Below are 16,864 nucleotides of genomic sequence, written 5' to 3' on the forward strand. Positions count from 1 at the left end.
GAAGTGTTCAGGTTCTGGTTCTAACCAGAGTCCAATAAGAAACGTCTCAGGATTAACAGATTAAAATGTCTTTATTTCTGCATAATCTGGGTCATTCAGCGCATCAGAGAGAAAAACTCATTTATTTACCGTATTTTACATTAAATGGCTGAAATGGGTTTTCTCAGCAGGGTGTCTGGGCTCTCCCTTAGAGAGAGAAGCTCAGTCATCCAGGAGGGACTCAGAGTAGAGTTGCTGCTCCTTCACATAGAGAGGAGCCAGTTGAGGAGCATCTGGTCAGGATGCCTCCTGGACGCCTCCCTGGTGAGGAGTTCATGTCCCACCAGGAGGAGGGGAAACCCAGGACACTCTGGAGGGACGATGTCTCTCTGCTGGCCTGGGAACGCCTTGAGATTCCTGGGAACGCCTTGGGATTCCTGGGAACGCCTTGGGATTCCTGGGAACGCCTTGGGATTCCTGGGAACGCCTTGGGATTCCTGGGAACGCCTTGGGATTCCTGGGAACGCCTTGGGATTCCTGGAGGAGCTGGAAGAAGAGACTGGAGAGGGAAGACTGGGCCTCCCTTCTGAAGCTGCTGACCCCACGACCAGGGAGGGAGGGATTTTACATTAAATTGTCTTTTAGCAAATTAAATATTTAATTTGAAGCCAAATCTGAATAGTTGGCTACAAACTAAACATTTAGCCTAATAATTTGTAAATTAATTATTCAGCTTGGGAATAATTATTAGTTAATATGGGTTGTAGGCTGAATAATCGACATTAATGAATGAAAACTGAAGACGTGATTTTGATTAATTTTAATTGAAATTTGACTTTGAAGGCTGAATAACCCAAAGTTTGATTCTTTGAGTAACTTTGCAGCTCAGTCATTAAATAATGAGATTAATGACTAAAGTTGAATCGACCCTCTGAGTTTATCGGAATTAAATCCCAGGATAGTTTTAACTTTTATCTAAAACAAACAAAAAAACTGATCCAGCTTTAATTTTCAAGGATGTGATGCCATCATGGCGGTTCTGAAAACCCACAATGCACCTTGATTCTGCTGGTGAATCTGGGTTCGGGCCGGGTTTGGTGGGTTCTGGGGCCGGAAGTCAGCTTTGTGTTGTTGTGAATCAGACAGAGAGAGAGAGTCCTCACGGATCAACACGGCCGGGAAAACGAGCTCCATCCGGGGCTGGAGCAGCTCTGGTCCTGGGAACCCTGCTGGGATTAACGGGAACCAACACTCAACATGTTAAAAAAAGGTTTATTTCATACAAAAACACGTCAGTTTACAAAAGATCCTCCCAGAGAGGAAACAAAGACAGGACAGAGCGGCGCCCTCTGCTGGAGGCCAGCGGGAAGTGCAGCCAGCTCTGAAACCTGAACAGATTGAGTCACTAGCTGCCTGAGGAAGAGGAGGAGGAGGTCATTATCTTCATCACTTCCTGAGGGTCAGCATGGCGTTGACGTCCCACAGCAGGTTCCTCATCTGGTCCATCAGAAACTTCATCTCCTGGTTCTTCTGACGGACCTTCTGTGGGGAACAGAACATCTGGGTCAGACCACCCAGAACCAGAACCATCTGAACTGTGTTCTGATGGTTATCCAGGTTGACTCACCGACATCCATTTAGATAAAAACATACAAAATTATAAAAACAATTAATCGACTGATGATAAATTGATGATCGATTCTTTAGTCGGTTAAAATTAGGTCCAATCTTCTAACCATGTTCGCTCAGACCCGTTTCAGTGCTGTAGCTTGGCCGCCATCCAGCAGGGGGCGCTGCTGCTTATCATCAAGCGGAGGAACCAGTTGGTGCTGAATCAAAGATGGCGGCCATAACGGAACGGGAGAGAGAAACGGTCCAATCAGAGTCCGGTGTGGGACGTAAAATGTTCTTTCTGCGGTTCTGTTTAGAAATGTAAAAACGGAACAAAGTCCTGAAGTTCCACCTCAATGTTGCTGAGAAGCAGCAACTCCTCAACCAAACACTACTGATGTGCTACGAAGGCAAATCAGAGGGAATGGCGGAGATTCAGTTCGGCGCCGTTAATGGTGCTGAGCGGGTCGGTTGTCAGGGCTCATGGAGAACTGTCCATCAATAAGATCAATCACCTTTAGATTGATAGTCATCGATAACCTGCCTCTGTTCTCTGAACCAGATGAAGGTCTGCTGCTGAGGCAGTGCTGCCCCCTGGAGGCGTCTGCAGGGACCTGCAGCATCAACGACCTGATCTGGAAACTAAATCTGGACTTCAGATCGGCTAATTCACTGCCATAATAATCAATAAATCAATAAACAATCAACTATTTCAATTCAATATCAGTGAAAAGCCACTGCTTTGAGAAACGCTGCAAACATTTGACACCCAGTAAGTAATTAGTCTGCAAAACCTGCCCCTTTAACCTGATTGATTAATGATTGATTAGGGACTGATTAATGATTGATTACCTCCAAACATGGAGAAGCAGCATTCAGCATCTATGCACCACAAATCTGGAACAAACTTCCAGAAAACTGTAAAACAGCTGAAACACTGACTTCCTTTAAATCTGGACTAAAAACCAATTTGTTTAGGATTTTATTACAAATGTAATAATGGAACCTGACTTCATGTTGTGTTTTGATTATTGATTTTATATTGCTTTGTGTTTCTGATGTGAAGCTCTTTGAAATGCCTTGATGCTGAAATGAGATATACTAATAAAATTTGATTGATTTTGATTTTTTAAATATAATTTTTGTTACAGAAACTTCAGAATCTATTTTCTTTTATTTTGGACATTTTAAATGTTTTCTGGCTTCAGCGTTAAATTTTCCTTAGAAATTAAAGTTTTCTTCATCTTGCATTATTATGCCATGAATATTAATATCATAAATAATAATTCAGTATTATATTAGAATATTTTGTATTTGTTGGAAATGGAAATTTCTGGGACATTTTATCGTCCAGCATCGTTTGTTGTGGTGACAGGCTGAAGGTTGATGTTGGGTCGCTAACATGAACAGAACCAGAACTCAGATGGATCAGAACCGGTGTACAGTGGATAACTGGGCTTCTCTCACCTCCAGAACCTCCTGGCGCTCCTGGATGACGGCCGGGCTGCAGGGCTCCGATCGGACCGGAACCAGCTCCTCTCCTGCATACGGGACGAGCTGAACACACACAACCACACGGATCGGATCGGATCCTAACGGATACCGCCGTTAGAACCCGGATCCGGCTCGGCCCTCACCTCCGTCGGCGCCTCCTGGAGGTCGGAGGTCATCTCCACGCAGCGCTCGTACAGCAGCCGCAGCTTCCTGAAGAGCAGGGCGAGCTGCCGCAGGTGTTCCTGCAGCTTCCCAAACCGGTCCTGGTACACGGCGTGGCTCTGGGTCACTCCGTTAGGGAGCTGGGTCACACACAGGGACATGTCAGAACCAGAACCAGAACCAGAACCAGAGCTCAACCAGTCAGGAAGATTTAGTTTTTTCCAATTAAGCTGGACAGTCTGGTTTTATGTTTAAATTAAAGATCAAATCAAAGACAAAAGTGTTTATTAAAAAAAAAAAACTTCAAATAAACTGGAAGAATAAAATAAAATTAAATTAAAACAGAAGTTATTTAAAAAGTTCCATTAGAGCCACAAGGTGGCCTTCTATCCACTGGAGAACCTGACCCCAAAATGTCTGTGTACACCCCTGGTTCCGACCCGTTCACCGGTTCCGTTTCTCTACCGGTTCCGTTCACTGCGCCAGAAATAAAACCCAGAGGAGATTCTGGATCACCGCGGTTCCTCCGAACCTTCCCGGACCTGAAATGTGCTAAGGTCGGGTTTAAGGTTCTCCAGAACCCCGGTAATCCTGCCCCACTCGGACACACCTGCGGCTTCTCACCTGCGTGGCGCGCGTGATCTGGAAGATCTCCATGGTGCGCGTGACGATGTCCTGCACGGTCTCCTGGCCGATCCTGCAGAGGAACACCGGGGAGATCTCCCGGAGCGCCCCGGGCGGAGGCTGCTGCTGCTGGGGCGGCGCCGCCATCAGGCCGGGGCAGGAAGTGACCGCGGGGGGCAGATTAACCTCTGGGCGGCTGGAGTTTGATACCAGACGATCCTCTGCTCATTTAAACCCACCGATCCTCCACTCTGCTCACCGCGGGCTCGTTGCGTCACTTCCGGCTGCTAGTGGGGACCCTCAAATCCACACACTGCCCCCTGCTGGTGGAACCTGGTCATTACAACCAGCTCACAGGGGATGACGTCACCAAGCCAGGTGAAGAAACAAAGTTTGTCTCATCTAAATACAAAATGAACGTAGTAAATTAATTCCTCTAGTCTCACATTAAATCCTACCGGAAGCTGAATGCTGGACTCTCTCCACTAGAGGGCGACAGAAATCCAGATTTTAATCTGTTTATTTTTCTAACCTGTGTGAAGATGAGACCATAAACCTGTTTATAATAAAGTTTATTATTAACTAACGCAATTCATGGGGTTTTTGTTTCAAATTATGGGATGTCTTTTTATTACCCTGCAATAATTTATCATGAATGAAAAAAGGGGTTAATCTTTCAAAGGAACATTTCCACCTTGCTGTTCATTCATTTATAAATGTCACAGTTTCAAGCTCAATATTTAGCTAACAAGTTAGAATTGTAAATATTTAGATCAAAGCTAAATATTTAGCTTCATCTAAACGTTTAGATTGTGAAATGTTTAGTTTGAGGCAAGAATATATAGTCAGTAAACAAAATGTTTAGTTTGTTAACTCAATATTTAGCATTTATGTTTAAACACCAGTTCAATGATGGAAATATGTTACTCATCACTTATTAACTTGCTTTAACCTGGTTCTTCATTGAACCTGTTTATGATCATTGTTAAAGTTTAAAATGCAAGAATAGAAGCTTTGGCTAAATTAAAAACAGCCAAATGTAACTTTTAACTCTGAAATGTTTGATTGAAAATCTGCAGAACGTCAGGAAAGAAGAGATGAATGAAGTGATGGAGGATGTTGGTGGATCTTATCCAGCCTGCATCACAGCACATCAGGAAGCGCCTCACAGTTTCTGCCCAGCATGGAAATATCAGCGGCGTTTGCATGAGCGCCGGTTTCCTAGGAGACCTGAGGGACGTCCGAGTCACGACTGGCAGAAATAAAGACTGGTTTCAGTCTAGGAGCTTTAAATGACTGCTGATTACATCATCATCATCATCATCATCATCATCATCATCATCATCATCATCATCATCATCATCATCATCATCATCATCATCATCATCATCATCATCATCATCAGGCCAGGTTATTATAGGAGGAAGAAAACAAGTCAACATAATAACACGAGTCACATTTACATCATTTAGTTTATAGACTCACATCAGTTTTAAAGTCTTTTAATTTTTATATTACTTAAAGCAATATTTATATGGATTTGGTTGGTTTTATTTATTAATCTGGTTAAAAAAACTGAACTTAACATTTAAATCTCCTGCAGCTGTTTTATGTTATTTGTTATATTTTACTGTTTTATTTGTTTTTAGTGCTTTATAATTAAAATGATTCATTCAGAAAGTGAGCTCCAACCATGCTGGGCTTTTACCCATGCAGCCCGGCCGGGTTCAGCCCAAAGAGGAAACATGGACCCCCCTCCCATGGGCCCACCACCGGTGAGAGGGGCCAACGGGGTCGGGTGCATTGTGTGATGGGTGGCGGCCGAGGGAGGGGGCCTGGCGGTCCGATCCTCGGTTGCAGAAGCTCTTGGGACGTTGAATGTCACCTCTCTGGTGGGGAAGGAGGTGGAGCTAGTGTGTGAGGCTGAGAGGTTCTGGTTAGAAATAGTTGGTAGCCTCCCTCCGCCTACGGGTGGGGGGACGGGTCCTGACTGTCGTTTGTGCTTACGGGCAGAACAACAGTTCAGATTACCCACCCTTTTTGGAGTCCCTAGAGGGGGTACTGGAGAGTGCTCCACCTGGGGACTCCCTTGTTCTGCTGGGGACTTCAACGCTCACGTGGGCAATGACAGTGAGGCCTGGAGGGGCGTGGTTGGGAGGAACGGCCCCCCCGATCTGAACTCGAGTGGGGTTCTGTTGTTGGACTTCTGTGCTGGTCATGGATTGTCCATAACGAACACCATGTTCAAGCATAAGGGTGTCCATATGTGCACTTGGTACCAGGACACCCTAGGCTGCAGTTCGATGATCGACTTTGTCATCGTTTCATCGGATCTGCAGCCGTATGTCTTGGACACTCGGGTGAAGAGAGGTTCTGTCCACTGACCACTACCTGGTGGTGAGTTGGCTCCGCTGGTGGGGGAGGATGCCGGTCAGACCTGGCAGCCCAAACGTGTTGTGAGGGTCTGCTGGGAACGTCTGGCGGAATCCCCTGTGAGACGGAGCTTTAACTCCCATCTCCAGCAGAACTTTGAACACGTCCCGGGGGAGGAACACAGGACTCCCGGAGAACCCCCCACAGGGCTCATGGAGTCTGAGTGGACCGTGTTCCTGCCTCCATTGTCGAGGCGGCTCATCTGAGCTGTGGCCAAAAGGTTGTCGGTGCCTGTCGTGGCGGCAACCCTCGAACCCGTTGGTGGACACCTTCAGTGAGGGAAGCTGTCAGGCTGAAGAAGGAGTCCTATCGGGACAAACAGCAGAAAAAACTGGATGGATGGATAATTACAGATCCTGCCATGAACTCTGTTGAACATTTTAATTCCCATTAGCAATGTTTCTACATTTTTATTAAAAATTATGGGGTTGCTACGATGTTAGTGCTGAAATGGATTCTGTAAAAGTGGATGGTATCTGTTGTGTTTTGGTTTTAAATGTTTCTGTTTAAAATTATTCACAGCATGGAACTAAAGCTCAGATCAGTTCTGAGGATAAACAGCCCATAAAAGACAAGAAAGTGCCATAAAACCAAATGTCAGGCCTGCGATGAGGAAACGCTGAGGTGCATCAGGAGGAAGTGAAAGAGTTCAGCTGAGATTAAAGAGGATTAAATATAAAACAAACGGGAACGTCCAGCATCCAAACACCAAATGAAGCAATAAAATAAACAGATTAAATAGAAATGGCTGCTGCTTCCTCTCTGTTTAGTGTTACCATGGCAACTAAACCAGTGAACCCAGGCGCTGCAGGGCGGACTGGACTCCGTGCGTCCTGCAGCGTTATCTGCGCCGCAGCAGGAAACATGCAGCAGCTGATAAACGCCACAAAGAGCAGCTTGTCTCCCGGAGCAGAACAACCAACTGGCTCTTCTCCTCTCAACCTTTCTGTTTCTGTGACCTCTGACCTTTAGGCGAGGCCCGCGCAGCCTGACCTGGAGCTCCGGCCTGAAACAAACCCTGCAGGTTTAAAATGGTTCCCCAAATAAAGTTCCAGTTTCGCCTCAAATTGGAAAAGAAAAGCCGCTTCAGAAAAACTGAACTCCAATAAACACACAAAGTTACAAAGTTACTCCAGTAAAACCACCAGGATGCCTGTGATATCAGCTCACAGCTGCTGGTTTCTGTGGTTTCCTCCCAGTTTCAGCTGATTTATCGTCTCCTCTGAGACCGATTCCAGCTGGTTCAAACTTTCTCTCAATCTGGGAGAGAAAGTTTGGTGGAGGAAAGACAGTTTACTGTCTGGTCAAATCTTTTCTTTTGACTTTAAAACAAGAAAATGTATTAAAATATATAAAAGTTGTTTTTCTCCTTGTTGGCTTTTTGAAATGACAGACATAAATGTTTTATATGCAATAGAAAAACACCAGTGATAAAAAACATTTCATCAATTTTTTTATTCTCTCTTTCAGGGAAAAAACATATTCCTCAAGAAAACAAAAATTAATATTTCAATCCAGAATGTCTTTTTCTTTAACTTGTTGATATTTAAAGTAAAGAGAAAGAGAAAAAATGTTCAGAGTGGAAACAGAAGAACTGAGAGGAAAAACTGAACACAGCAGAGGAAACATTTCTGATCCATAAATTAAAATATTACATTTCTGATCCATAAATTAAAATATTACATTTCTGATCCATAAATTAAAATATTACATTTCTGATCCATAAATTAAAATATTACATTTCTGATCCATAAACTGAAACATCAGGAAAATAAAACCACAACATTCAGTTAATTTTCCTGCAGTTCCAGATAAACAGGCATCCTAGTTTAACAGTTTAGAAATTCAAACTTTTATTTATTTCAAACATGTAAAAACTAAAAACATGAATAATAATCTAGCCTAATCTGAGTCGCATAATCTGAATTTTTTAATGTTCAATATAGATTTTATGTAAATTTTGGGAAAAGTGATCTGACTCACATTTCCCTTTGAGTCTGATATTTTTATTTCTAATAACTGCACAGAATTCTCTAAAACTAGTGGAGCAGTTGGTAGAACTGCTGCCTTGCAGCAAGAAGGTCCTGGGTTCGATTCCCGGCCCGAGGTCTTTCTGTCTGCATGTTCTCCCTGTGCATGCTGGGATCTCTCCGGTTCTCCGGGTTCCTCCCACAGTCCAGAAACTGTCAGGTTAATTGGTCTCTCTAAATTCTCCCTTGGTGTGTGTCTGTGTTTCCCTGGGAGACTGACCTCTGTCCAGGTGACCCCTGTCCAGGTGACCCCTGTCCAGGTGACCTCTGTCCAGGTGACCTCTGTCCAGGTGACCTCTGTCCAGGTGACCCCGCCTCTCGCCCAGAACATAGTTGGAGAGGCAGCAGCTCCTCCAGACTCCAGGAGGATCAAGGTGTTAGAAAATGGATGGATGGATTATATATTATACCAATAATAGTTATATTACTATTATTATTATTACTATTATTGCTTATCTCATTTTTCATACATTGTTTTTAGGTCATTAAGGACTTTATTGTGTGAATATTAATCCCTGATAATGAGGCTGCATGCATTTCCCCTTTGCAGGAGAGAAAAGGCCATTTCTATTTTATTTTATTTTCTGTTATTTTTTTCATTTCATTTTATTTTATTCATTTTATTTTATTTTATTTTTTAATTTCATTTTATTTTATTTTTTAATTTCATTTTATTTTATTTTATGAGTTTGACAGCAGACGTGTCGGCCTCTTCCTCATCCTGTCGTTTCCAGGAACAACATTTATTATTATTTTGATCTTTTGCAGAACGTTTCTGAACGTTTTTCCTGTGGATCTGGATTTAAGGGGTTCAGAGGTTTCAGCCTTCAGTCTGAACCGGTTCTGTTTCATGAACAGAACCAGCGCTCTGGGTTGTTCCTCCTGCAGGAAGCTGAATCTGTGAGAGCAGAAGTGTTATCAGCCGTTATCGCCGCGCCGCGCCGCTCAGGTATAAAACGGCAGAGCGGGAGGACGGGACAGACAGACAGACGGACGACCCGGCAGGATGGAGAGATCCCAGGTGCTGGTTCTGGTCGTTATGCTCCTGAGCTGCACTCAGGTAAGGAAGCAGAACGGTCATTTGGTTCAGCAGCTTAAGCATGACGACATTCAAATGCAGATTTCCATGCAGCGCCGGCTGCAGCTGCTCCGGGTTTTATGGTTTCAGGTTCTGTCGGGTCGGCCGTGACCGGGTCCGTTAGCCTGGCCAGAGCCCGGTTCTGCTGAGTGTAGCCTGGACGTTAACTGGACCGTCACCGGTAGACCAGAACGGGAATCAGAAAAAACCAGATCCAGTTTGAGTTTATGAAGCTACACTGTAAAAAATTAACAGCAACAATTTTTTTCCTCCCCCCCACCAGGGGGTCTTTTGTGTCCCTTATATAACAGCAGCCTGACAGGAAAGAGGGAAGGAGAGGGGGGAAGACATGCGGCAAATGTCTTCGGGTCCGGGAATCGAACCCGCGACGGCCGCGTCGAGGACTGAGGGCCTCCAAACGTGGGGCGCGCTAACCTCTACGCCACCGGAGCACGCCCCATAAAGCAACAATTTTAATGATTCAGTTTTTATAAGAGAAACAACAAAAGTTCATTTTTCAGAATCAGATTTTAACCATTTGATCCTTTCAGTTTTAAATGTCAATAAATAATTAGTTAAAAAACCTTTAAACTAAATATTTAGTTACAAGCAGTACAGTCAATGGCCGGGTTGGGTCCAGTCAGATTAAAACAGATCCCAGATCCAATCAGGCGGAACCAGTGATCAGAACCAGTAGAACCAGTAGAACCAGTGAACGACCTGGTGGCCTCTGGGAAGGTTCTGCTTCAGCCGGGAAATAAACCCGATCAGATTAGAGATGAAGCTGCAGCTGGTTCTGGTTCTGGTAAGATAACCGTCCAGCAGATTAACATGACCTGGAGCCATGACGGCGTTTCACAGAGGCATCATGGGAAAACGACGGTTTGCTTCAGTTTTACTGGAATAACTGGAACATGAAAGATGAACAGAGACAGTTCAGGGCCTGCAGGGTCAGAGGTCATGTTCAGGCTCAGGTTCTGGTTGATTCTGGATGAGTTTGATCGGATGGGAAACATCAAATCTGAGTGAGGAAGGACTTTTTAATGAATTGATGCTACAGAATATTGAAATCTTCAGGAAGTGAAGAAGCTGCCAGGAAGGTTCTGATAAAAGTTAAAATATCGGCACTAGAAACTACACCAAAGATGACTTGGTTTTTGCAGTGTATAAAATCACACACATCATGAGACAGGTTTAATAGATCACAGAGCCTGCACTGTAAAACAGACGAGTTGGAATAAATCAGAAGGAGCCCTGTGGGGATTTATGTGTTACTTGTTACATTTTGACTGCTGACGAATTGACGAGCTGTAGAGACGCTCCTGCAGGGCAGCAGGAGAAGATCTGGAGGAAAAACACGAAGCAGACGCTGAGATTGAAGCGAACAGGATGACGACTGCAGGAAACGCAAATCAGCCGCATGCAAAGTCCCTTAATGTGTTCATGGAACAGATGATGCTGCTCTTTTGCATACGCAGATACACACACACACACACACACTCACACACACACCCACACGCACACCCACACACACACAACCTGAAGGCTCAGACCGGAAGCTCTGGTTGTTTGTCGGTTCTGATCCGAATCAAGTCGAATTTATTTGTTTAGAACATTTCAGCACAGAACCCGATTATGAGACAGGAGAGAAACATTTGACCAATTCAGTTAATTCCATTATTTAGTCACCAAATTAAAATATTTAGTCAACAGACTAAATATTTATCTATAACTAAATATTGTTTTGGCAGTTTTGCAGTTTTCTGGAAGTTTGTTCCAGATTATTTTAGTTGTCAGGTTCCAGGTTCAGGTTGGTTCTCACTCTGCCTCTCCTCCCCCTGCAGGCTGACAACTCCTCCACCTCCTCCATCCCCTCCACTTCCTCCATCTCCTCCATCCCCTCCACTCCCTCCATCTCCTCCACCTCCTCCACTTCCTCCACCTCCTCCACTTCCTCCATCTCCTCCATCCCCTCCACTCCCTCCACTTCCTCCACTCCCTCCACTTCCTCCACCCCCTCCACTTCCTCCACTTCCTCCACTTCCTCCATCTCCTCCATCCCCTCCACTCCCTCCACTTCCTCCATCCCCTCCAACTCCTCCACCTCCTCCACTTCCTCCACCTCCTCCACTTCCTCCATCTCCTCCATCCCCTCCACTCCCTCCACTTCCTCCACCTCCTCCACTTCCTCCACCCCCTCCAACTCCTCCACCTCCTCCACAGTCGGCACGTCGCCCACCGTGAACTCAACCATCACAGAGAGCACTACGACCCTCGGAGGCGGCAGCACTGGCACTGCCCCCAGCAGCAGCGCCCCCACTAACAGCGGCGGCAGTGTGACGCCCCAGCAGACCCCTGCCCCCCCTGCCCCCCCCACGGCGGGGTCGGGCTGCGTGTCTGCAGGCCGCAGGCTGCAGCTGCTGCTGGCTGCAGCCTGTGTGCTGCTGCAGCGCTCCGCTCAGCCCTGAACCTGGACTCTCTGGGTTCAGGACGACGTGCTGCAGGCGCTGAGCCTCAGAAATGATCAGAACTTTTTTTATGAGTAATAAAATGTTAACCGGTTCTGCTCGTGTTTTTCCTGACTGAAAGTCCAACCGGCCGCTCCGCTCCGCTCTGCCCCGCTCCGCTCCGCTGCAGCTGATGGAAAACTAAACCCGGCTCCTGATTTACATCCTGATTTTAAAAGGAAAACAGCTTTTATTTAAAGAACAACACATGCAAATCCAGCTGGTGTTCTTTGTGCAGAGGACAATGAAACATCCACCAGACATCAGGAATATCCACATTCACACCAAGGGAACGCAGCATTACTAAAGGTCCCCTCAGAAAATCTGTATCTGTAATCTTTGTCTTTAATCCAGAAACATTTCAGATGTTCACTTTAAAACTGAACCTGGTTCAGATTAATCAGGATTCATGTTGTGGGTGTAAAATATTTCCAGTCTGACATCATTCAGCCGCTCAGCCGAATGATCAAACATTCAAATCAGATCTTTCCAGGATTTCACAGCTTCGATTGAGTTTTCCTGATGTGAGTTTAAATCCGTTTTGGTGACCAGTTCCTCCTTTCAGACTGAACTCAGCGACGCTTCGCTCCACAACCTGAGCAAAGATTAAAAACCATCAAACTGTTTCTGTTTATTCATCGAATGTTGAATTTAAAATGTTGCTTATTTTGGTGATAAATTATTTCTAATTAAAATGTTATTGATTAATAAAAAACCCTGAAAGTAGCTGATAAACAAAAGATGAAAAATGTCCTAATTTTTTGTTATATTTTCCTAACTTGTAAAATAAATATTATTATAAATATTTCTCTCACTGTTTGCATTTTCTTGCAGTTGGAATTTCCTTATTTGTAAAATCAATACCAAACTTTGCTCAACTTTACTCCTTTCCATTGTTAACAAGTTTTTGAATAAAAGTTCTCATAAAAAATGTCTTCTTGTGATATTCTGCCTTTAGAATCGTATTTAAAACTAAACTATCTCTTCAGCCCGGCAGTAAAACTGCATGTTGGTTTCTGGGTCTGTCGTTGCACATTTTTATTTTCCAATAAAATATTTTCCTCTAGAGGCGGCGGCTCCAGGTGAGCCCCGGTGTGATGGATTTCATTCGACCCTGCGGGACGTTTTGCATTCGGTGGGGAGGAGACTGACACCTCCCTGAATGGAAACAGGTATCAGGTGAACGCCGCGCCATAAAACGCTGCCGTCGGGAAAATTTCCCCCATTTGTGGCGCGTCGGGCAGGAAGACGGAGCGTTAGCATCGACGGTCAGCATGAAGCTGTGGGAGCTGCTGCCTCTGGCCCTGCTGGGCGCCGGGTTCTTCTGGACGAGATCAGTGCAGGTAAAGCACCGACAGCTTCCACCTGCAGCACAAACACATTCACTGCTGCAGCATCTCACACCGAACCTGCAGGCTGCAGAACGGCGCTTTTTAAAAATGGCTGTTTGGTTTTCCACTCACTAAACAATTCAGTTATGATAGAAAACACAACTAAAAGATTGTTTCTAAAATGTTGCAGCTTTCAACTGTTTTTTAATCTGAGAAAGGAAACTTGGAAATAATTAAATCCTAAATAATGAGCAGAAAATATATTTTTAACCACCTGAGCTTCAGATCAACAAGGTTTCCATCCTGTAGCCAATCAGAGCCATCGATTGTTGCAGCTGGAAGATCTGGGAACATCAGGGAACATGAGAGGAACATCTGGGAACATCAGGGAACATGAGAGGAACATCTGGGAACATCAGGGAACATGAGAGGAACATCTCCACATTTAAGCCTGCGCTTGGGTCAAATGTCTTCACAAGGACACGCCAAGTGCATCTCCTCTGAATTCAGGTCAAAATGGTGTCCTAACTCCGTCTCTGTCCTCCATCAGGAAGCAACTTCTTCAGATGCAACGGTGACAGGAAACGCCACCTCAGCCTGGAGCACCGCCACCTCTGCTGTCACCAGCAAAGATCCCAACGACAACAACAGCAACAACGGCAAAGACAAGCCCACCATCAGCACCACCAACTCCACCAACACCAGCGGCAGCACCAACAGCACCAGCAGCACCAGCAGCACCAACAGCACCAGCAGCACCAACAGCACCAGCAGCACCAACAGCACCAGCAGCACCAGCAGCACCACAACCAAACCACAGAAGGGAAACTCAGCAGGTGGAGGCAGCAGCTTCTCCTCCACTGAGCTGCTGCTTTGCTCCATCATGGTCCAGCTCACCTGGAGCTGCTAGGCTAAATGTTTAGGATGGGCTGGACGATAAAGCTGAAAAATGTATCACTATAGAAGCATTTCATATTAGTCAATATCAATAATTATGTATTTTTTTTAAATATCTAAAATATTGCCAAACTGGTGGCGTGATCTTTCCTGTTTTATCCGGTTTTCACTTAACGCCATTGGTTTTTATTTTTCAGCAGTTATGAAAAACTGTTACAAAACCTGAAACTGCTGCTGCACAAGTTACTCAATAGGTTGTTGCTAGGCAACCGAGGTGAAAGGGATTTGAAAACGCTTCTTATGCGTCGTTGCTAGGTAACCAAAGAATGAGTGAATCAGTTGAAGTAACCTAGCCGTGAGAGGCTGAGCAGCTAAGCCCTTTCCTCTGCCTACATCTCCCAGAATGCCGTGCGGACTTCAGTGAAATTATTGAATATTCTATCAGATGTTACATATGTTGATATTGATGATGTGTCTATCGCGGTATATGAGGTTATTGATTATTGCCCAGCCCTCAGCAGCAGCAGCAGCAGCAGCAGCAGGTGGAGTTCCTCCAGTCACCTCCATCACCTGCTGTTGTTTTATTCTGTAGTTTCTTTTGATTAAAACCATATTTAACTAGTGAAGCTTCGACTCGTTAAACGAGTCACATGGTAGCAGTCAGTGTTGAGTTGTAAGCCTGTTATCTATAAACTGTAATGTGTGAAATCTATATTTATGACATGGATACAATATTTTAAGGTAAAGGTAGAATAAATAAAGGTAAAAAAGAAGAAATCTTTGCCCGATGTTGATTCTGTACCTAACTGTACTGTTATGTGGCAAAGACTAATGAGAAACACTAAGTTCCTACAGCACCTGAACACAACATCAGTCAGAACATGAACTATTTCTGTCCTCCACATCATCATCACATCATTCCTGGTTCTGAACATTAATTAAATGTTTTAATTTAATTGGATTTCAGCTATACGGGAAAAACCTACCTGTTGTTTCAATCAGAGCGACAGCGACCCCTGGTGGCAATACAGCCACAAATAACAATCCTTTGGGTTCATCAGTCTTTCATTAAAGCATGAATAAATAAATAAGTGGAAGTTCATAAACCATCATATTCATTCATTAATAAGTCACAGTTTCAAAATAAAAATTTTCTTCTACACTGAATATTTAGCTAGATTAATATCAACATTTGGTTTCAAGCTAAATATTAAGCTTGCTTCAAACGCTTGAATAAAACTACATATTCTCTTCAAATAAACGCTTAACTTCCTAACTAAATAGTTGGCTTGCTAATTTAATATTTATCTTCAAATTAAATATGTAGCCTGGTCAGTATATATTTAGTTTAGAGTTAAATATTTAGTCTCAAGCTACATATTTAGCTTCAAATGTTTAATAAAAATGAAATATGTAGCATCAAACTATTTATTTAGCTTGCTATATAAATATATAGGTAGCCACATATTTAGCTAGTTTGCTAAATTAGCTATTTAGCTGTATTATAGATGGACTAATGGTAACTTCAGGTAACAGGTGAGGTTAAAGTTACCTGCTGTGCTCTGAACCCGAACGCTGGAAGTGACTGCAGCCTGATTCGGTCCAAACCTGTCCGAACTGGAACCAGTTAACCCCATCAGTCACATTTCCAACAAGCAGGAACCATGAAAGGGCTGCGTACCGTTTAGGTTACGTTCCCGTCAGTCCTGTTTAGTCCGCTTTAACTCCAGTCCGTCTGCCTACAAGGTTCTGTACAACAGTTTCAAACTGTGACATTTATCATTTATAAATTAATGAATAACTTTGTGAAAATATGACTTTGAAACATGAACCTATTTTTTTCTTCTTTGACAAGCTAAATGATTTGATTAATTTTTGACTAACTTTACAAACGGCGCCCAAACTGCCAGAGTGAAAACAGAGAATATATATATTTCTGTTATATTTCTTTATAGTTTTTGTAACTTAAACACAATTAAAGATCAAAATGCTATTTTTTTATTTGAGCTACAGATCATATTAGCAGTAAATGTAAATCTCTCCATATTTCTCATGTCGCATCATTTTATCAGTAAATGTCACATTTATTCTGTGGTTTGGTTATTTTATCTAAAGTGCTACAATTTCTATTATTTATTTATAATATTTATTGAATCTTTGAATCTGTTGGTAGATAAAGTTATTTCTAACCACCAGTTTTCTGTCAGTGACTTTACTTGACCTTTGACCTGCAACAGGAACAGTTCTGTTTTCTGTGAAACAGGAATTTTTCCTCTGCGGTAAAGTTAAATATTGAAGAAGTGAGTTTGTGAAAATCTGAGCAAACATTTAGCTGGCGTGTCTGCAGGAAGCAGCAGGACCTGCTGAGACCCACCGTGAGTCAGCTGCTCAGGTCAACACAGACCCCGCCCCATCAGGTAGGGGTGGGGCCACACCTGAGCGGCCGTCAGCGGTGACAAGATGCGTCACGTTCCTTCAATAACTTTAAATGATCCGGACTGTTCATAGATCTGTTGGAACGCTGTCGCCCCCTGCTGGCAGAGCTACAACACTGACAGGAGGTTGAGTTTCCTTCTGTAGCCCCAGTTATCAGTCAAATTCACTCCTGTTAGCATAATATTTCAATTAAGAAGAGAAATCACAGCAACTGCTGGCCATGAGCAAGCATGTGGCGACAGTGGGAAGGACCAGACCTCCAGGGAAACCAGGACACAGAAC

The 16,864-nt window shown here is 43.9% G+C and overlaps 2 protein-coding genes across 3 annotated transcripts; one reads left to right on the forward strand and one right to left on the reverse strand.

Annotated features, from left to right (window-relative positions):
- Positions 1-1,237: 1,237 nt before the first annotated feature.
- Positions 1,238-4,184, reverse strand: zgc:114119 (Mediator of RNA polymerase II transcription subunit 30-like). 2 transcript variants are annotated; one of them, XM_044139514.1, is made up of 4 exons: positions 3,871-4,184; positions 3,228-3,386; positions 3,058-3,147; positions 1,238-1,521 (listed from the first exon to the last, which is right to left on the reverse strand). In XM_044139514.1, the coding sequence occupies exons 1-4, from the start codon at positions 4,015-4,017 to the stop codon at positions 1,426-1,428; spliced, it is 492 nt and encodes a 163-aa protein (XP_043995449.1). In that variant the 5' UTR covers positions 4,018-4,184; the 3' UTR covers positions 1,238-1,425. The 2 variants fall into 2 exon arrangements, with proteins under 2 accessions (XP_043995449.1, XP_043995450.1); XM_044139515.1 differs by having other exon boundaries at positions 1,238-1,518; positions 3,871-4,165.
- A 5,134-nt stretch (positions 4,185-9,318) lies between these two features.
- Positions 9,319-14,923, forward strand: LOC122844243 (putative protein TPRXL). Its single transcript, XM_044139511.1, has 3 exons — positions 9,319-9,393; positions 11,256-13,261; positions 13,800-14,923. Exons 1-2 carry the CDS (start codon positions 9,340-9,342, stop codon positions 11,877-11,879), a joined length of 678 nt encoding a protein of 225 aa, XP_043995446.1. The 5' UTR covers positions 9,319-9,339; the 3' UTR covers positions 11,880-13,261; positions 13,800-14,923.
- The last annotated feature ends 1,941 nt before the right edge of the window (positions 14,924-16,864 follow it).

Source organism: Gambusia affinis, linkage group LG14 (assembly GCF_019740435.1).
Source record: "Gambusia affinis linkage group LG14, SWU_Gaff_1.0, whole genome shotgun sequence".
Taxonomy (NCBI): domain Eukaryota; kingdom Metazoa; phylum Chordata; class Actinopteri; order Cyprinodontiformes; family Poeciliidae; genus Gambusia; species Gambusia affinis.